The sequence below is a fragment of the Dromiciops gliroides genome, chromosome 6 (assembly GCF_019393635.1).
Source record: "Dromiciops gliroides isolate mDroGli1 chromosome 6, mDroGli1.pri, whole genome shotgun sequence".
NCBI classification, from domain to species: Eukaryota; Metazoa; Chordata; class Mammalia; order Microbiotheria; family Microbiotheriidae; genus Dromiciops; species Dromiciops gliroides.
In genome coordinates, this window is record NC_057866.1 from 261,413,699 (window position 1) to 261,435,143 (window position 21,445).

Below are 21,445 nucleotides of genomic sequence, written 5' to 3' on the forward strand. Positions count from 1 at the left end.
GGTGTGACATCCCCATTTTATGGATGAGGATAGAGAGGCCAACAGTGGTGAAAAGACTTGCCTCCCAGGGTCACAGAGCTAGTAAGTGCCTGAGGCTGCATTTGAACATAGGTCTTCCTCACTCCTTTGTCTTTATGTCTAATTTGCCACCAGTTGTCTCCTAAAAGGAAAAGTGATCAGATTCACTGGAGAGCTTTTGCACAGTGGGGAAGGGGAAAGATTACCTACTGTGTGTGTCAGGCACAAATCAGTAAGATCCATAAAAATATTGCCACCTGGTAAGGTTTTTGAAGGCTTTTTTTTTTTTTGCGCGGGGCAGTGAGGGTTAAGTGACTTGCCCAAGGTCACACAGCTAGTGTCAAGTGTTTGAGGTGGGATTTGAACTTAGGTCCTCCTGAATCCAGGGCAAGTGCTTTATCTACTGTGCCACCTAGCTGCCCCCTGAAAGCATTTTTAAAATGCCATTTATGAGACCACATTATATTTCCTCTAACCCATTTGTTACACTAAAAATTGCTGAGGGTTCTATAACTCTAGTCATAGAACTAGAACTCAGGTGCTTATTTAAAAAGGAAAAGATCAAATACACAACAGAGATTGAGAAGCAGAAGAAATAGAAGGGATGTGATGGAAGGAGTAATATATCAGGCCAACAGGCAAAAATGAAACAAATGGCTGATGAGATCACAAAGGTGCCTGGTAAGGGAAGATCTTTTTGAATCTAAATGCTTTTCTGGTTCTGATTCTGATCAATAAAAAACTGGTTGCCATTAGCAGAAATACCATCTTGGTGTCTATGATAGACTGCTCTTAACTATAGGCACGAACAGATAAGATCTGGCAGTGCTGTTGTAACCCAGGCTTTATGCAGGGGAGGGGAGGCGGGGGCTCCGACATGACATTTCTGACAGAGTAGTTGAGTAATTCCAATGAGAAAGAAAGGTCAGGAGGGAAAGTGTTTCCACGGGGACATCAGTGAGTTCTCTTGTAAAGAGCCTGTTTCATTAAGAGATGGAGAATAGGGGCAGCTAGATGGCGCAGTGGATGGAGCACATGCCCTGGAGTCAGGAGTACCAGAGTTCAAACCCAGCCTCTGACACTTAACACTTACTAGCTGTGTGACCCTGGGCAAGTCACTTAACCCCAATTGCCTCACTTAAAAAAAGAGAGAGAGAGAGAGAGAGAGAGATGGAGGATAGGCAGGTAACTACAACACAGATTTTTTTTTCTCTCTCTTTTTTTTTTTGCAGGGCAATGGGGGTTAAGTGACTTGCCCAGGGTCACACAGCTAGTTAAGTGTCAAGTGTCTGAGGCCAGATTTGAACTCAGGTACTCCAGCGATTTTAACCACTGTGCCACCTAGCTGCCCCTACAACACAGATTTTTAAAAGGGCATGGATAGTGCTGTTGGTTGACCCAGCAATACCTATACTAGGTCTGTATCCCAAAGAGGTCATAAAAAAGGGGAAAGGATCCACATGTACAAAAATATTTATAGCCGCTCTTTTTGTGGTGGGAAAGAATTGGAAATTTAGGGCATGCCCATCAATTGTGGAATGAATGGAATGGAATACTGTTGTGCTATAAGAAATGATGAACCGGCAGATTTCAGAAAAAACTGTAAAAAATTAAATGGACAGACGCTGAGTTAAGTGAGCAGAACCAAGAGAACATTGTACACAGTAACAGCAGCATTGTTTGATCAACTGTGATACTGCTCTTCTCAGCAATACAATGATCCAAGACAATGCCAAAAGATTCATGATGGAAAATGCTTTCCACATACAGAAAAAGAACTATGGAGTGAATGCAGATGGAAGCATTCCATTTTCACTTTTGTTGTTGTTTTGTTTCTTCTTTCTGGTGGCTTTCCCCTTTATTTCTGAGTTTTCTCTCACAGCATGACCAATGTGGAAGTATGTCTAATTTGATTGTATATCATATCGTTTGCTGGCTTTGGGAGGGGGGAGGGAAGAATTTGGAACTCAAAATCTTATTTAAACTATATATGTAATTGGAAAAATACTATTAAAAAAACAAAACAAAAATTTTTGTTTTAAATTTTTTTTCGCTTTAAGTTTGCCTTTTCTTCAGCATAGATTGTGTAAGTACTAATGGGAAAGGAAACTCATATAGAGAAACCTTCAATTATGAAAATTGAGCTATTTTCATAGCTACTTGGACAAAAATATTTCTCCTAAGGCTTCATTCTGTTAACCTATTAGCTTTCAGGGTACAAACAGGTGTTGCTCCTAGCCAAAATTGGTATATTTTTTCACAGCTTCCCTTTCTTTTACCTTGCCATTCCACCTCAAAGCATCTAATGCTTCATGTCAACTCTCATAGCTTTTCTAAACTGCAAAAAAGTAATGCCACTTAAACTTCTCTCAATCGATTCATATTTCAGTGGGAGTTAATTTTAGTGCAGCATTTAGTGAATAGATTTCATATTTTACGCATTTATTCTCCAATCACAAAATTATTTTGGGTTTTATCTTTAAAGGAATTTTGGATATTAGTGGAATTATGGGGAGGGAATATCAGAATTCATTTAACTCTGTTTAGGATGATCAAATATGTGAGATGGCATTGTCAAAGAATTTGCTTTTGAATTCTGCCTTTGTGGCTTACTTAACCTGTGTGACCTGGTGAAAGTCACTTAACCTCTCTGGACCCTAGTTTCCTTTTCTATAAAGTGAGAATGGACTAGTGGGTCTCTAAGCTCTTTCTGAATCTAAATATTTAGTCCTAACTCCCCTTTTCTACTTGGTAGGAGTCACTAGCTGTATCTGTTTGCGGTGGAGGAGCTTGTATCTGCCTGGAAAAATAGTGTTTGCAAACCATATACATGATTGGGGGGGCGGGCAGGGCAATGAGGGTTAAGTGACTTGCTCAGGGTCACACAGCTAGTAAGTGTCAAGTGTCTGAGGCCGGATTTGAACTCAGGTCCTCCTGACTCCAGGGCCGGTGCTCTATCCACTGTGCCACCTAGCTGCCCCTTGAACATGATTTTTTTTTTTTTTGCTGGGCAATGGGGGTTAAGTGACTTGCCCAGGGTCACACAGCTAGTAAGTGTCAAGTGTCTGAGGCCGGATTTGAACTCAGGTACTCCTGAATCCAGGGCTGGTGCTTTATCCACTGTGCCACCTAGCCACCCCCAAACATGATTTTTTAATGGAAGACTTTTATGTTTTTGGCACCAAGTGTATTCAGTGAAAATCCTGATGGAAGTCCTTCTAAATGGTACAGTTTGGAAGCCCCTAAAACCCACTTTAGTGCTTAGTAAAAACTGATCTTTTTTCTGCAAATACTACACCTCTGTCATGGGCTTATGTATAAAATAGGAATTTAAATCAGAGTTGATCCAAGTTAACAAAGAACTTTCATAAACAAACATTAAGATGACACAGATAGTTCAGATTCATGAACAGAATGCAAAATCCAAAAAGGTATCTTGGTTCTTTTAATGTAATTGAATTTTTTTTTATTGAACTCTAAAAAATTCATTTATTTATTTATCTTCCCGTTACATGTAAAGATAGTTCTCAACTTTTGTTTATACAAGCTTTCCAATTTCAGATTTTTCTCCCTCCCTCCCCCCTCCCCTAGACAGCAGGTAATCTGATAAAGGTTTTTTATATATATAAATATATAATGTAATTGAATTTTAAAAAGCAAGTGCAAATCTGTTCCATCTTTATAGGAAAATGTTTGCAAAGTTTACTTAGTCATATTTAGTCACACTTTAAGGGAAAGCTAAATGAGGTAATTTGAGCAAATTAACAGAAAACCTACAGAAGTTAATGGTGCTCCCATTAAATGTTATTTAAAGATGAAGAGAGCTGAGGACTTCCAAAAAACTTTTTCCTTCTTTTCTCTTTCTGTATCAGCTCAGTCAGACATTGGAGTTTTTTCATTATTTATTGTTCCCTCAAGCTTTGCTCAGTGGTTTGAATGTTTCTATTAGCTTCTTTTTTGTTTGTTTTTGAGGGAGTGGTGGTGTTAGAATTCTGGAGTTAAATGCCCCCCCCCCCAAGAGTATTTCTATTAACACAGTAAAAGGGGGAAAAACATGAAAAGAAGATTCTAAATGATCAATATCCATTTTGTACTACTTGCTTTTTAATAAGTATATAATTGTAAGTGTTACTTTGAAAACTGGCCTGCATCTCAGTGTTTCTTTTTCTACCTCCTGTTTTCTTCTTTGCATTTAAAAAACTTCCAATAGTGCTCTTTTTTTGTCTGGCATCATTATTATTAGCCCTGCCACTTGAATAAAAATGAAGAAAAATATTTATAATAAGCAGTCAGGCAAAACAGATCTACACAGAGCTATGCCCAAAAATGACGTCTCTGCACCTTGTATTCATTACATGTCTATCAAGAGGTGGGTAGCATGCTTCATCATAAGTTCTCTGGAGATTGATCAGAATTCAAAGTTGTTGCTGTCCTTGTAGTGTTCTTTTGGTATTGCTCAGTCTTTACCAGTTCACAATATGTTGGATTCTCTGAAATCGTCTTTGTGATTTCTTGTAATTCAGTAATGTTCTACTACATTCTTACACCACAGTTCAGCCATTCTCCATTTTTCTTGAGGCAATCTAAATTAGATTCTAGTCTCCTTTCCCAGGCCCCCCCCCCCCATTAGACCTTAAGGATCAGGAAAATCATTTCGGTTTCAGCTATTCCCTCCCTTGTACTGTCTTCCCTCTTCACTGCATTTCCCTGATCATTTCTTTCTTGATTCTGATGTATTTTTATGCTATACTCTTCAGGCATGTATATTTGTATATGTGTGTTTCAGCAGTAAGAATGTTAGTGCACCTTCATATACCTCCTTGTAATCACCCAAGTTTATCTTTCTAAGCTTTCTTTTGACTCCTGTTTGCTTTTCAAAGTTCTTACTCAGCTTTTATCCATCAGAAATACTGGAAAATTCTCTAATGAATTAAAAACCCATTTTTCTACTCAGCTTTGCTTATTTTTAATTGTGAGCTTGTTTTCCAAGATTTCTCCTTTTTAGTAGAGCATTCCAGAGCTTGGTACTTCAGCTTTTTCTAAACGCTTACAATGTTTTTTCTTTGATATGGAAGCTCCGGATTTTGCTGGTGTTTTCTTTGATTTGCTCATATCTCCAGCCTTAGGTTTTTGTTTGGGGCTTTGTGCCTGGGCTAGGCTTCACCCCTTGTGATTTCCAGGCGTGGTCAGTGCTTCTGGACCTTCTGGTCAAGGCCTCTTGGATCTTTGAGGGTCATAGCCATGGATCTTCAGAGCTCTCTATGATGTCTTGGACTGAAAACCCACCCCACCTTACTGTGGATTTTCTGGTTTGGGACTTTATTTGGGGAGTCCTCCCACTGTTGTTTACTTTGGCCGGGGGAAGGGGGGGGGTGGAATAAGCTTTATTTAGTGTATGTCATGTGCCAGGTCACCTAGTGACAGGCTATTAGTGTCACTAGTCAGACTTGCCTATGACCTGACTTCTTGTCCAGTTTTTTGTGAGGGAGAAAAGTCACACTATTTTTTTTGGGGGGGGGGGAGGGCAGGGCAGTGAGGGTTAAGTGACTTGCCCAGGGTCACACAGCTAGTAAGTGTCAAGTGTTTGAGGTCGAATTTGAATCCAGGGCCAGTGCTCTATCCACTTTGCCACCTAGCTGCCCCTGCATTTCTTGATCATTACTTGGTCTGGTTTGGTGGATTTTAGGTTTTTGCTGAATTAAGTATGGATGAACTGCTAGGTGTGCCATTATTCAGACTGACATTTTGGCTGGAAGTTGGACCTTACAAATTCAGAGGAGGGAATACAGGGTGAGATATAAATGCACAGGGATAAGGTCAGCAAAGGGTAATGAGAAGTTTCCAGGAAGGAGAAGTCACTTGTACGTTGAGGTGGGGTCAACAATTTAATTAATTTTTTAGGTTTTTCTTTAGGATTTATTTCTATTACTTCTAAACCCTCATTTATGTGGTTTCCTGTTACTTATCCCATAAAGCACAGCTCAGAAATTGAGGAGTCATGTTGCATTTTTAGCTTTCCAGGAAAGAGAAGCAAAATGGTATCATGCGTGCATAGAGTGTTGCCTCTCTATTCAAAGTGTCTTCTGTCATTTTCAATGACAATTTTCTGATGGTCTGGGGTGTATTGTCTTTTGCAGGTGGAAGTTGTTTAAGCCAGCCTTTCTCCTCCCTCCTCATCCTCCTTTTTCCCCACAGGGGTTCAAGGCCAAATCAGGCCAAAATCGAGCCATTTTGTTTTGTTTTCTGATTATGGCAAAATGATGTGTTTCTAGTATGTGTGAGTCACATAATGCAGATAGATCATTTCACCCAGAATTGCACTTTGAAAATACCAGCTGCTAGGATGGACCTCTTCTATAAACTGTAAATATTGCCCCGATTTTCGTCTTATACGTACATACAAAGGAGAAATTTAGTGAGACACCTTTTTTACAAAGAGTCTGATGAAGGAGGAACTCTTAGGGAAATTCCCTACATTTCTTCTCTCTCTTTTTTCCTATTATTCTGTATAGAGCTTGTTTGTCTGTTTATTCTCTTTCCCATTAAGATTGTGAGCTCTCCCTGAGGTTAAGAGGTCTTTTTGCCATTCTTTTCATCCCCAGTGCTTAGCACTTAGTAGGTCCTTCATTATGTTTATTATCTGTGACAAAGTGGCAGTCAGGGTATGTAGAAGCTTGTCAGACGCTTAGATTTCCTATGATCGAGTGCTCTAAAAGGGGTGGGGCTCTAATTTTATTTACTCTGTGTGTGTGTGTGTGTGTGTGTGTGAGAGAGAGAGAGAGAGAGACACACACACACACACACACACACAGACAACAGGCAGAGAGTCAGAGACAGAGACAGATTGATTAAAGTAGAAAAAAATGAGTCGGGATTTATTTGTGTAGTCAGGAATTATGCTTGGAATCCTAAGTTGAAAATATGCCCTGATTATCTGCAATCATTTCTCTAGAAATTGTTAGGCAGCTTGGTATATTTCCATAGGAATAAGATCCTTACCTCAGTCTATAGTTGAGATGTCTTGCAGATTTCCTTGCCCGATATTCCCGTCTCTTCACTTGCTTCTGTAATACCACCACCACCACTACTACTACTGCAGGCTCTGCTACAGCCACATTGCTGCAGAACCCACTTTTGTTCAGCCATGAAGCTGGATAGATTAAATAGCATTTTGAGAAAGCTGGGATTCTGGCACCTCCTTAGAATGTTGAATTGCTTTAACCTGGCAATAGTGGAGTAAAAAAACCTCTTTTGTCTGTTTAGTTGACTTAGCAGAAGTTCCTTTCTGAATGGAGCTACTGTGGCTTTAAAAAAAAAAAAGCACGCCCGGCGGCCCTCCCCCCCCTCCCCCGTGCTCTTTGGTAGGTGCCTGGTGTGGCGGCCGCGGCCGCTCCGGCCGGAATCGAACATTCCATTTCCTGTTCCCGTGCTGCTGACACAGGAGTGTTCCTGCTGGCAGTGATCTAATCATAGTGCAGTAAGAAACATGGCAGTTTGATAAAACATGGTGGAGACAGCGGCTGAGATGGAAGCATATGTTCTAGAAGACATTCTGGAGGTAGGGTTAGCTTTGCGAATTGAAAGCGAGTCAAAATCTTAACAAAGAAATCTGAGCAAATAGGTTAAAAAAAACCCGATTGAACAGGTTAGAGGAAGAAGAAAGAGAACTTAGGTACAAAAGCAAGAGTCAGATCTTGTTTTATGTAAAATATTCCATTGATGATTTCTCAGATTGCTGAATGAAGGAACAGTTAATGTTAGTGTTTTGTGTAAATTTTTCGTGTTGTATGCATTACAAAAAGGGGAGGGGAACTCGTATGGGCCATTGACCTTTCGGTTAACTTACTAACCCATAAAGGTGGGTCCACAAAGCAGCAACGTGTATCATGTATCTTGCACAATTAATTTACATATCTTGACGTAAAGTGTTAATGGTTAAATATTAAACAGCTAGTTATTTTTTGTTGATAAAATAAACTTTCATTCCAGTTATTTAGATTAGCCAATGCACTTGTCTAAAAATACGAAAATATGTTTTTGAAACCGATCCTAGTCAGTTTAAAGCTTTTAAAGCTTTTAAAGCTTTTAAATGATTTAAATTACTTTAATCAAGAAACATTTTGAAATTTTTTTTTGTAAGTTGTACTTTAGTATTAGTTTAACTCAAGTGACTGTTTTGTCACGAATATTTTTTCAAATTCATCTTATTTTACATTTTATGTCCATTTAAGTACACATGTCACTTGGTGAGTCTCATACAGTGAAATTGTGGATTGGGTTAGGCCTTCTTTATAGTTCACAATATCTAGTTATATGTGTTTAAATTCCATTTTAACCTGCAGTGACATTCTTTTTCTTTATATTGCCCATTTTAAAAAAAGAAAAGACAGGTGATGTTTATTTTTCTTAATAGCTAGTATTAAAATAATTTTTGTAACTATCATTCTGCTGCCCTGAGGAAAGTATATTTCTTTGGGGGGTGGCAGGTTGCAAAAAGAAGACAGGCCAGGTTCATGGGAGAGGGAAAAAGCAGATGCGCATTATCAAGGGCTGCATGATCAATGAGCATTTTCTGGAGTTCCCTCAGTGAGTGTTTGGAGCTGACATTGCAGTAAGATCCTTATGGTTGCTCTGCAGAATGAAAACTGATTCCATTGTATTACTTATCTCCTCACAGACATTTCCCAGCATCCTCCCCATCTCATCTCCAAAAAGCTATTGTTTGTTTCTAGTAGAATTTAATTTTCTTCAGTTCTGTTTCTTTTTGACTCTCCTCCACTGTTACTGAATTTCTTTAGACAGGGGCATGGTTAAACCATCTGCTTACAGATAGGTGAAAAGATTGGGTGTGTTCACTGAGCAGATTTCAGTGGTTGAGTTTAAAAAATATAATTCATTATAAAAATCTTGTCACAGTACATTTTTTAAGTTACTGTGGTTTAAAATTATAATATGTTAATTTCAGTGAAACATATATTAGACACTTATCATTTTTCCTAGTTTACTTTTTGAAGTACAGATTTTCGAGTGACTCTTTTCATTAAAATTTTAACTTTGATGTGAAATTTTCATGTTAATCAGACATTTGTCATCACAGTAATTTAATTTGATTATAAAGTCTTAGAATTTTAAATGATTTCCTTTTAATCTGTTTAACTGCTTAATAATTGTTATTTAATTGAATGTTTAGTGATTGAGATATTGAATGAAAAATTTCTGTAACAGAAACTGTAGTAGTTTAATCTTCATAGTACAAAGAGAACAAAGCTAATCATTAGTAGACTTTTTTTGGGCCAATGTACCAATTAGTTAAAAGTGTTCATCATACAATAAGTAAACAGATTTGAACATTAGCTCTTAAACCACTAAGAGCAATCTGTAATTTTTTTATTTTAAGGATTTTTTTTTTTTAACTAAGTCAACCTTGTGTGGGGTAAGTGCCTATTTTAACCCTGTTTTATTGATGAGAAAACAGCTGTTGAGATTTGGCTAGGGTCTCACTGCTTCTGTGGCAGGATTTAAACCCAGGTCTTCCTGGCACCTTTTTCTATTGTACCACCTAAACAGCTATAATATAAATAAATATAATAAAGTGAGAAAAGAAAACTAAAACTAAAACTACACACCTATCAAAAAAGTCTGACATCGAAAGCCTTATCCTGAGCCCCCTGCATCCTGATGAGAGGTGATAAAAGGTTACTTTTTTTTTTTTAAAGTGAGGCAGCTGGGGTTAAGTGACTTGCCCAGGGTCACACAGCTAGTAAGTGTTAAGTGTCTGAGGCTGGATTTGAACTCAGGTCCTCCTGACTCCAGGGCCGGTGCTCTATCCACTGTGCCACCCAGCTGCCCCATAAGGTTACTTTTAAAGTGACAGTTTATCTTTTTCTTTTCTTTTTTTTTTTAGTGAGGCAATTGGGGTTAAGTGACTTGCCCAGGGTCACACAGCTAGTTAAGTATTAAGTATTTCTTCTTCCTTCTTCCTTCTTCCTTCCTTCCTTCTTTCTTCTTCGATTAAGTGACTTGCCTAGGGTCACACAGCTAGTAAGTGTTAAGTGTCTGAGGCTGGATTTGAACTCAGGTCCTCCTGACTCCAGGGCTGGTGCTCTATCCACTGCGCCACCTAGCTGCCCCCTTTTAAATTTCTTTAAAAAATTTTTTTCTCTGTCACACATTGAGAAGACAGGAAAAACAAAGCCCATTGCATATATGTATAGCTAAACAAATTTGGACATCAAACAAGTCCAAAAAAATGAAAAGGAAATGAGTTTATCTCTGTTCTCTCTCGAGGTGGGCAGCAGGTTTTACTGTGAAGCCTTTTGAATTGTAGTCAATTACCCTTGTGTTGATTGGAGTCCAGTTGATTGTCTTCAGAGTATTATTGTTGTATAAATTGTTCTCCTAACTTAACTTTGCATCACTTCATAAAAGTCTCCCATGAAGATGAAACCATCATTTCTTAAAGCACCATAGTATTCCATCACATTTATATACCTTAACTTATTTGGGCATTCCCTCAGTTTCCTATTTTTTGCCACTGAAAAGAGAGCTGCTATAAATAGTTTTGTTACACATGTCCTTTTCTTCTTTCTTTGATCTCTTTGGGGGTGTAGACCTAGTAATATTGCTGGGTTAGAGGATATATACAGTTTAATAGCTTTTTGGGCATAGATCCATATAACTTTATAGAATGGCTGGACCAATCGACAGCTCCACCTAATGATAAGCATACTTGCTTATTATTTTAAAAGTCTCACATTGTACCTTTAACATAAACAAGAAACTTAGACAATATGTATTTGACAGTCTTGTAAACAGAACTCTTTAGAATAGTTGAAAGAATACTAGATATTGGGGCAGCTAGGTGGTGGAGTGGATAGAGCACTTGCCCTGGATTCAGGAGGACCTGAGTTCAAATCCAGCCTCAGACATTTAATACTTCCCAGCTGTGTGCCCCATGGCAAGTCATTTAATCCTCATTCCCCCCCCCCCCCAAATACTAAATGTAAATAAAGATAGAAGACTTGGATGGCTTTGATGTTCTTTGAGCATCAGCCTTTTCTTTCCCCTTAGTTATTTATAATTTTCTTTTTTATTTTTTTTCTTCAAATCAAATGAGAAATGCTATTTTAAAATTAGAATAAGAAAATAAACTTTGTACAAAGAATCTCTTGATCTCTCTCTTTTTTCCTCCTGTTTTTGTTGTTTGTTTTTTGGGGGGCAATGAGGGTTAAGTGACTTGCCCAGGGTCACATGGTAAGTGGCAAGTGACTGAGGCCGGATTTGAACTCTATTCCTCCTGAATCCAGGACCAGTGCTTTATCCACTTAGCCACCTAGCTGCCCCCGAATCTGTTAATCTCATATGCCAACTTTTTGAAAAGTATTACACAAATTTCCTTTATATGTCTTAAAAAAGATTCAAAAAAAGCACCTTTGTTTTTCTTCTTTTTTAGCTTCATTTTTCTCCTCTCTAGAATGAGACTAATACACTACTCATCCCTACCTTTAAGTACTATATAAATGTTTATTTGACTTTCTCTGGCACTTAGTTCTTTGTGGTCATAGTTTCGTAGCTTTAAAGTTAAAGGGGGGGGGCTTAGACATAATTTAGTATAGTTCCATAACATTACAGTGGAGGAAACTGAAGCCCTTATAGATTGTGATTTGGCCAAGGTCCTAGAAAGTAAGCAGAAGAAGGATATAAGTTCATCTCTTTTGACTCTATCCAGTGCTTTTTCTATTTTTGCCAGTCTAATAACGTTTTCTGCAATACATAATACTGCATATAATTTTATTCTCTGAAAATCTGAAATAAGTAGAAAAATGACTTTACCTATTTCCCATTTTCTTGGGAAGTTGTCAAGACAGCAGGAAGGGGGAATAAAGATTTAGATAATTGACATGTAAAATCACTAATTTGAATATAAATATGTTCTCTCTTGGCTTTTCCTGTTTTTGTTTTTGGTTTTTTGCTGGTTTATCATCCATGTTTCTTTCCCCCCAGTATTCCTGAGACTCTTTATTTACCCCATAGTCTTTCCTTGATGATCAAAGCTCTGGCGGCTTTATTTATCCTGTCTGTGTAGATGATCCTAGCATCCATCATTTCAAACTAGATATCCCAGACCATCTAAAGTACTGCATGTCCAAAACTGAACTTGCCCATTTCTGTTGAAACATCACTGTCCTTTTTCAGTCTTTTAGGTTCATAACCTCGGGATTACCCTAAACTCCTTACTGTCCCATAACCCACTTAGCCAGTCAGTTTCCGTATCTTGCTGATTTTTACCTCTGAAACACTTCTCTCCATTCACACGACTAGCACCTTAGTGCAGGCCCTGGTGCCTAATTGAGCTCCCTGCTTAGAGTCTCCTCATTCCAAGGCATCCTCCATCCTGCTGACTGTGATTTCCCTCCTGTGAAGATCTGTCCATGTCCTCTTACTGCCTCTAGCATAGAAACTCTTTTGACGCTGCCCTCCTAGTCTTTATGACTTTGTGCTGCCCCCCCCCCCCAATGGCTGCTGTGCATTCCTTTGTCTTTATGTCATAGAATTCCTCTCTCGTTTCCAGTCTTAGCTTAAGCACCACCTTCTATAGCAGACCTTTACTAATTTCCTCCCAAACTACCTTGTGTTTATTTTGCATTTGGTCTGTATATTTGTGTAGGGTATCTTCCTCCATAGGGTAGAAGCTTCTTGTGAATAGTTTCATTCTTTATATTCCCAGTGCCTGGTGCATAGTACATCTTTAATACAGGATTGTCTATATTTCAGAATTTTCTAGGCCTTTCCTGAGTGACAAATGCTTTCTTTTATATGGTGTTTTAAATTTGAAAAAGCCTTAAATTATTCTGCTGTTCCTTTTAGGGATGTTATGCTATATCTTAGTTTTGAATGTGTAAGAAGAGAGGAAGAGAGGCCATTGGTGCTGCATTGTACCTTGATAACTGTAAGATCCTGTCTAATTTTAACATTATGTCATTCTTATGACACTAAATTAAGCATTAGCTGCTTGCTTTCTGTTTAGCCTTGTTGAGTGAAGCTAGCTGTTCTGCAAAGATAGATTCTTGAGTGTGTGTGACCTGTCCTTTAGAAAACCACTTTACTGATTTTTGAAGAATAGTTTGGAATGTGGGGAGGCTTGAGGCAAAGAGACTAAAAAGGAGACATAAAAAGAGAGGTGAGGGTGATAATCACCATAGATGATAGTGACAGTAGTGAGAGGAACACATATGTAAGAGATGAGGAGATTAAAAAAAAAGAGAGAGTATTGAGTAATTAACTGAATATCTGTTGTTGATGGACAGTGAGAAGTCGAGTGACGCCAGTTATAGACCTGATTAGAAGGGGGCTATTGTCCTCGATAGAGCAAAGTTGGGATATTGGGGTTGGAATTAAGTTTTGCATGTGTTCAAGTGTGTGAAACTTCAGTAATCAGATTGTGATTAGGAGACAAAATAGCCTTGGAGATCTGTGGGGGGGGGGGGGAGGGAGAGGGAGAGGGAGAGGGATTTGGGAGTCTTCTGCATACAAATGTATGCAAAACTCTGTTGGCTTAAGAAAACAGTAATGTTGGTGCTAACGAGCAAAAAAGGATGTGCCAAAATGGGGTTTGGGTGTCAAGGATGATTTGTGATGGATTGGGTAAATCAACTAAATGTAATAGTTTTTGATTAACAAAGCTTTTGACTCAGTTCATCATTTGTGGTTTATTTGTATACTGCAAATAAAACTATACTGGAAACACTAGGGCATTTTATGTTGGAGTAGAAAGCTGTTCTCAATTTAAAACATGCCAGCAACACTGTAATAAAAACAATTGATTTAAACAAGACATGCATTTTTCTTTTTTTCTTTTTTTATTTTGTGGGGCAATGGGGGTTAAGTGACTTGCCCAAGGTCACACAGCTAGTAAGTGTCAAGTGTCTGAGGCCAGATTTGAACTCGGGTATTCCTGAATCCAGGGCCAGTGCTCTATCCACTGCGCCACCTAGCTGCCCCCAAGACATGCATTTTTCAAGAATACAATATAAGCCATTATGATTCTGACTAGTTTTAAATTCATTATCCACTTTCCTCAATAGAACTAAGTATAACTTCCAAATAAAATAGGGAGTCAACCCAAAACATCTTATTAATCATTTGAGATACATGGATTACATCAAGCTACATGCCTTTGTTGATAAAACATAAATGCCAAGGAAAGACATACTAGTATCATGAGATCAAAGCTGAATGGGACAACCATATCTAAATCTATTAGCACACCTATATCAGTTTTCTCATGTTGCCCTCATCTTCCTGACAAAAAAACTTTAACCAACACATCAAAGAAGCCTGACGTCATACATCCTATGACTCTTTGAAGAAGTGGGGGGGAACTGAGCTTGATCATTGATAATTTAATAATTACAACAAAACTGAATGCTATTACGTGTATTATGTTCCTGTTTATACTAACTTCACCTTAAAATCAGTTTTTAGTAGGACATTGGAGAGAACACTGGACTTGGAGTCAAGAAGATCTACATTAAAAAAACAAACAAACCTGTTTACTCTGCCTTAGTTTGCCCAGGGTCACACAGCTAGTCAGTGTCAAGTGTCTGAGGCTGGATTTGAACTCAGGTCCTCCTGACTCCAGGACTGGTGCTCTATCCACTGCACCACCCAGCTGCCCCCGTTGACTCACTTATGACAGTGATGATCATAACAATAACAGTATGAGGAGATGATAAAACTGACATTTCATAGGACTGTTTCTATCTGATCTCCATCAGATGAGAATTATCTTCATTTATTCCCTGAAATAACTCTGATTAGAGTCAGAATCAATACCCCATTTCAAAGAGGAGGAAGTTACTTATTAAGTGACTTTCATAGCTAGAGATGAAATATGACTTATGATTTATTTCCTTTAAAAGTATTTTTTTCCTTATATTTCTCAAAAGGCAGGTTCAGGGAATTGAAACATTGCTTTGTTTTTTTGCCATTCGCCATTGTGATTGAACTCAGGGCTCAGGTATGTCAGCCATGGCTCTATACACAGCAAAAAAAAATTGTCTTTTATTGTAGGATGAGTAAAAACAAAATAGGAATTATTGTTGACAGATTCAGAACTAGATATCAAAGGGAGAAAATATGAATGACTGGTCATTTTTTTTAAAGGGGAGAAAAGTCTTTGCGGTATATTGCAAGATTGAAGACTATAATTAGTAATTGAAAAGGAATCCACAAACTATAATGGATCTGTAGGTAATAGTGTTGGGGGATAAAGAGTTTGTTGTTATATTTTATGATTACTGTGCAGGTGATTTTCACTTCAGTTAGCCATTAGTTTCAAACTCTTGTGCTCTTATTGTTGGCAAAACAAACCCTAATTATTGAAGTTTCACTTTAAATCTTCCCCTGGAAAAAAAAAAAAAAGATTGAATTCAGGTTGTCCTTGATTTTCTTTACAGTTTGTTCTTGCTGTGTGTGATTAAATGCTTATCTTCAAAAAGGAGATCCTCTTTTCCCATAGAACAGTGTGATCATTGGGAGTTGTGTTCCTGAACTTGGCATTCATTCCTTCAGCAAACATTTATTGAGCACTTACTTTTTTAGGAAATTCGGGGTGGGGAGATAAGAACATCCAAAAATGATAATTTCTGTCATAAAAGAGTTTGAGGAAATAGTACACACACACAAGTAGCTAACTGTACAAACAGGATTTGGCTACCTGGATCTTTTCAGAAGATCAGCACTTTTTATTAAAGTGACTTTGAGATGGATGGGCATTCCCTTGATTTCCAATTCTTTGCCACCACAAAGCAGAAAAAGGTTAGTTTATCTTCTAGATCCTTCATAGATTTCCCCTCTATAATTCTTATTTTCTTTAGGCCAAATATTCCCAACTTACTCATGGATTCAGGTCAGTTCCTTTACTCTCCTAGTTACATTTCTCTGTCAAGATCATCTCCTTAGAATTTGTTGCCCAGAATTAAATGTAGTGTTTGAATACTTGCATGTTTGTATGTATTTATGGTTTGTAAAACACATTTGATCAACCACTCCCCATTATACAGAGGAGGAAACTGAGGGGGTCAAATAACTACCTGTGTCTGAAGTGTCTGAAAATGGATTCAGAGTAGAGTAGAGCTGTTCATTTGTTTTCTGGACACTCATTCTTTTTTTAATCATAAAAGTATTCTATTATTTTCCAGTTACATGTAAAGATAGTTTTCAACATTTGTTTTCATAAGATTTTTAGTTCCAATTTTTTCTCGCTCCCCCTTCCCCAAGACAAAAAGCAATCTGATATAGGTTATATATGTACAATCACATCACAACACAAGGGAAAAACCTTAATCTGCATTCATGGAAATTTTGGGATTTTCTTGGATCATTGCACAATCACAATGTTGCTGTTACTCCTGGTTCTGCTCACTTCACTAAAGAGAACTGCTGTAAATATTTTTGTACATGTGTGTCCTTCTTTTTCTATGATCTCTTTGGGATATAGCCCTAGTAGTGGTATTACTGGGTCAAAGTCCCATAGCATAGTTCTAAATTACTCCAGAATGGTTGGATCACTTCACAACTCCACCAACAATGCATTAGTGTTCCAATTTTTCCTCAGCTTCTCCAACATTTATTATTTTCCTTTTTTGTCATATTAGCCAATCTGATAGGTGTGAATTTTTTTCATGATAACGTAACTAATGAATCCTGCATATAGTTTGTGAACTGAGTGATTATTCAGACTTCCCACCTTTTGCTGATGACATTCAATTTACATTTTTTTCTAAGGGTAGAATGCAACAGGTTTACAACTGTTCTAAACTTGATTGGTTCTTATATTTTATTATTGGTTCTAATAATTTCCTCTTTAAAATATGGATTGTAAATTTGTATGTACATACCCTCTTTCAGTCTGTCAATTCCCTGATACCATCCTCTTTTTATTCCATGTATCCCTCATGTCTTTGTCAGGATATTTCAAGCCCAAAAGGGCTTTTGATAAGCTTTTCTTATTCTTGGGGTTTAATTGAAGATCCAGGTCTAATGTCCACACTCTGTCTGATGATAATGTATTTCTATGACAGTTGAGGTGGTTGAGATTGGAGATTGATTCTCTGAAATGCATAGCATATTTCCTGTTATCAAGAAGTGTTTATATATATATTGGGGGGGGCAGGGCAATGGGGGTTAAGTGACTTGCCCAGGGTCACACAGCTAGTATCAAGTGTCTGAGGTCAGATTTCAACTGGTGCTTTATTCACTGTGCCACCTAGCTGCCCCTAAAAGTGTTACAATTTTACTGACATGGCATTTTCTGTTACCAGTGCTTTCTATTTTTGATATCTAAGAGCCTTTTATCCCTGTAAGATCTTACTTGCATCAGATTTTTTTTGGTCATATGTTTTTGTTAAATAATCAAACAGCATTTAATAAATAACCAGTATCACTTCCTTAAACAGGGACCTCTGAGCAGGGTCAAAAAGCAGGCTGGCCAGGCCCTCAGGCTTGAGCCATGGAATGTTAGAGCTAACGGGACCCTAGACATTCTCCAATCCAGACCCTGGTGTTTTCTACCCTGTTGCTGACAGAGTAGCTCTTTAGCTCCTGCTTTTTGCCTAATTTGTTTGAATTATTATCAGTTCCCACTATTTGAAAGTACATAGACATTACATTCAGACCTAAGTGCAACCCTTATGTTTTCTGAGTATTTTGGATCAATGAGAATTTGCTGTCACCATATTTGAAGCTAAATAAAGGTCCTTTGGCAAAAGCCTCACTTTGCTGGTATTTTTCTCTGCCTTGGGTTGGGGTTGGGGCTGAGACTGAGCCTTGTGGTTAAGCATGCTGCTGCTTTCTTTGATTTTGTTTACTTAACCCCAGTTTCATTGAGGCTGACCAATGGCTAATTATAACAAAGCATACTATACAGCACACATCATGAACATCATGTGTGGAGGAGACAAGGGCCCAGAAAATCATCTTTTATTGATGTGGAAAGTATGATGGAGCAGTTCTGTATTCTTTCCTGTTTTCCTCTGCCTTGTGATTGAGGTGAATTGTGTACTTAAAAAGTTCTTTGGTTACTTTCGTGAGGTAAGAGTTGTTACTTTGTACATGGGCAACAGGTAAACACGATTTTCAGCCTCACTCAGTGAGTGATCCTCCCAGCTTTTGAGATGTATCCTTAACCTTATCCTTAAAATACTTTCACACACACGCTTTTGTGTCCTTTCTTTAATTATCATCTTGGTAGTGGGACAGCTAGGTGGTGCAGTGGATAGAGCACAGGCCCTGGATTCAGGAGGACCTGAGTTCAAATTTGACATCAGATATTTGACACTTACTGTGTGACCCTGGGCAAGTCACTTAACCCCAATTGCCTCACAAAAAAAAATTATAATTTTGGTGAGATTGGAACACGGCTATTTTTGTTACTAGTAGATACATCTTTCTAGCCATAACATCACATACAAGGGCTATGGATATAGAGGCCCCGTGGTCTAATTATCCCATCTCTAGTCTTTTATACTCTCTGCCATCATTGATTTTTAATTGTTATTTTTTAATTTTCTAGCATTTTGATTGGTGGGGAGATATGTATGTATGGAGTATGGTGTGGGGACCAATTTTTAATTGGGGAGTGTTAGCTAAGCAGCTCGCCGCAATATTGGGGCAAGAAAGGAGACCAACAGCCTCCCTCAAAACAGAACAGGATTTTTTGTTTGTTTGTTTTGGCGGGGCAATGGGGGTTAAGTGACTTGCCCAGGGTCACACAGCTAGCAATTGTCAAATGTTTGAGGCCAGATTTGAACTCAGGTCCTCCTGAATCAAGGGATCCAGGGCCAGTGCTTTATCCACTGTGCCACCTAGCTGCCCCTAAAATGAGAACATGATAGGTTTTTTTTTGTTTTTTTGGCGGGGCAATGGGGGTTAAATGACTTGCCCAGGGTCACACAGCTAGTAATTGTCAAGTGTCTGAGGCTGGATTTGAACTCAGGTACTCCTGAATCCAGGGCCGGTGCTTATCCACTGTGCCACCTAGCCACCCCCAGGATTTATTTTTAACAAGAGCAAAAAAACACAAACAGGATCATTAGGATCAAGGGAAAGGAAATAAAATGGGGAAAGGGAAATTATACAACCTGAGAAAATACCACTGCCCAGGAATCAGCTCAGAATAAGCTGCAGGCCTTCCAGTGTCCACTAGAGTGCCCAATTCTCCTCCCCCAATCCCAGAAAAACCCCACACAGCCCCAGCCAATGGGATGGCCGCCCTGACAGTCACATGACTGCCCTCACTAGGCTTCCAATCATTATAATTTTGCCAGGCCCATGTAGGCCTCCACCAGTGGTGATGATGTGAGGTACCAGTGCCATGGCAACAACTACAACCAGTGGGTGGAGCACCGAGTGGTTTGCGGAGCCCCAGGCCCTGGATTATTAGCATTACACAACAAAACTTTCAGATTCCCTAAACTTTGGGGATTTTCTAAGGGATCTTTCTAAGATATGGCATTTCTTAAATTACTAGGCTAGTCTGGCTTTATATGGAGAGGGGCATTCATAGAATAGTTTGAGTCATAGGACCAGCTCTTCTCTCTATTACCTATGGAGGATTTTTTTTTTTTTGGTGGGTAGTGTCACACAGCTAGTAAGTGTCAAGTGTTTGAGGCCAGATTTGAACTCAGGTCCTCCTGAATCCAGGGCCAATGCTTTATCCACTGTGCCACCTAGCTTCCCTCTTTCTATTACCTATGACCTTGGGTAGGTCATTCGATCCCTTTGGCCTCATTTGTAAAATAAGGCCAAAATACTACATGGTCTCTTATTGCTCTAGGTCTGCAAACTTAGCTGTGGTTACAGTTAAACTAGTCAGAACTCCTGTATCTTGGAGTCAAGTAAATCATCACTGTACACAAGTTTCTTTTCTGGCTTTTCCCTTTGATCCTATTTCTCCAGCTCTTTAAGAAATGAAATGCTGCTGCTCTGCTCCCTTCACAGTTCATGGAGAATTGGGATCCCTGTGGCTCCAGGTCTGTTTAGGAAATCTTAATTAGGAGTGGTGATTAACCTACAGTAAGCATTTTCTAGTAGGTAATTAAAACATTTTTTTCATCCCTATTCACCTATTTTGTAATTTCTTTAACACATTGTTTGCTTCTAGTGCACCATGTACTCTATACGTGGTGATACTGCAGTGGTAATGCAGGTATCCCCTGCAGCAGTTGCCAGTGCTGTGGAAACAGTGTGTTCAGCCAGTTTAGCAGTATTTAATGTGATCTTTGGGCTTTTAGCTTTCTCATCAGTTACTAGACCTGACAGTTTTTATTAGTACACTTTAGGGAGCACCAAAAGCGTTTAGTTATACTTCATTGTTGAAAGTATCAATGTGGATTTGAGTGTCTGATGAAGTCTGCCAAGCACAGATTGGCAAATGATTCCACCTACTTCCTGGCAAGTGGCTAATTCCAGACATAGCTCCCACTCCACCCCTACTGTAGTGACAGAATTACTGAGAAAGCCTAACCCTAGGTAGAGAGGCAATGGGGCAAGATGGTGAGGGTGTGACCTTTGGAGAGCAGAAGAAATTGTTGAGCTACACTTACCAGAGCAAAAGGAGAATGAAGGAAGTCGGTGAATCAAAATTGAAGGTGAGGAGCCAATTTAGAAGCTCAAAGAGTATTCACTTTTTACAAAACAATGGTTTGTGGCAACTCCTAGAAAATATTCTTATTTCCATCTTGAAGATGCAAGTTAAATACAAGTGCACACAGGTATTGAGTGGCTTGAATAGCCCTTGGGTGGAAATATGGGTGAGGGAAAATTCATACCAAAAAATCTACTTCTGATAAAGTTTCTGACAACAAAGTTTGCTTTATGCCAAGCTCCTATGTTCTTGACTTTCTGTAAGTAATTCCTGTGTTATAATTCTGGAGAAAAATTATGAGTTTGTGCTGACTGGGAACCATTATCATTATATCTAACATCAGTTCAGTTCCTAATCTCTTCATGACTGTCATGTTTGCCATACAAGCCATTCTTGTTACTTCTGAAGGCCCTGACTCCACCCCTTTCATTTTCAGCAGGTGACCTTGTCCTGTACCTTTTTCATCTATTGTGAACTCATTCTCCTTCCCTAACATTTATGTCTAAACTCATCTTGGCCTACATTTTTGCTATGCTTCTCCATTTCTTCCTCTACCAACACGAGAGGGCTGATGTAGCTTTGAGGAAGGATGGAAAGGTTTGCCTCTTGTGTAACAAATTTGTAGTGGTCTCAGCACAGATTTCATTCAGTACTATGTGTGAGGCTTGGCAGAGGAAGATTGGTGATGATAAGGGTGTAAAGAAAGAGGTACCATTACAATGGTAATGGTAGCTCTAGAAAGGGGGAGCCTGAGTGAAGAAGCTTGCTGCTTTTGTGACC

At 38.7% G+C, this 21,445-nt stretch overlaps 1 protein-coding gene across 7 annotated transcripts in view; it reads left to right on the top strand.

The window, feature by feature from the left end:
- ANKRD17 (ankyrin repeat domain 17) overlaps positions 1-21,445 on the top strand; it is a 152,933-nt gene that overhangs the window by 32,542 nt on the left and 98,946 nt on the right. For 5 of the 7 annotated variants that reach the window (XM_043970660.1, XM_043970662.1, XM_043970661.1 and 2 more), the window contains exon 1: positions 7,452-7,576. The exons of the other annotated variants lie outside the window; for them this stretch is intronic. In XM_043970660.1, coding sequence (XP_043826595.1) covers positions 7,523-7,576 — 54 coding nt within the window. In that variant the 5' untranslated portion in view covers positions 7,452-7,522. Of the gene's footprint in view, positions 1-7,451; positions 7,577-21,445 lie in introns of those variants that run through there. 7 annotated transcript variants of the gene reach the window in all.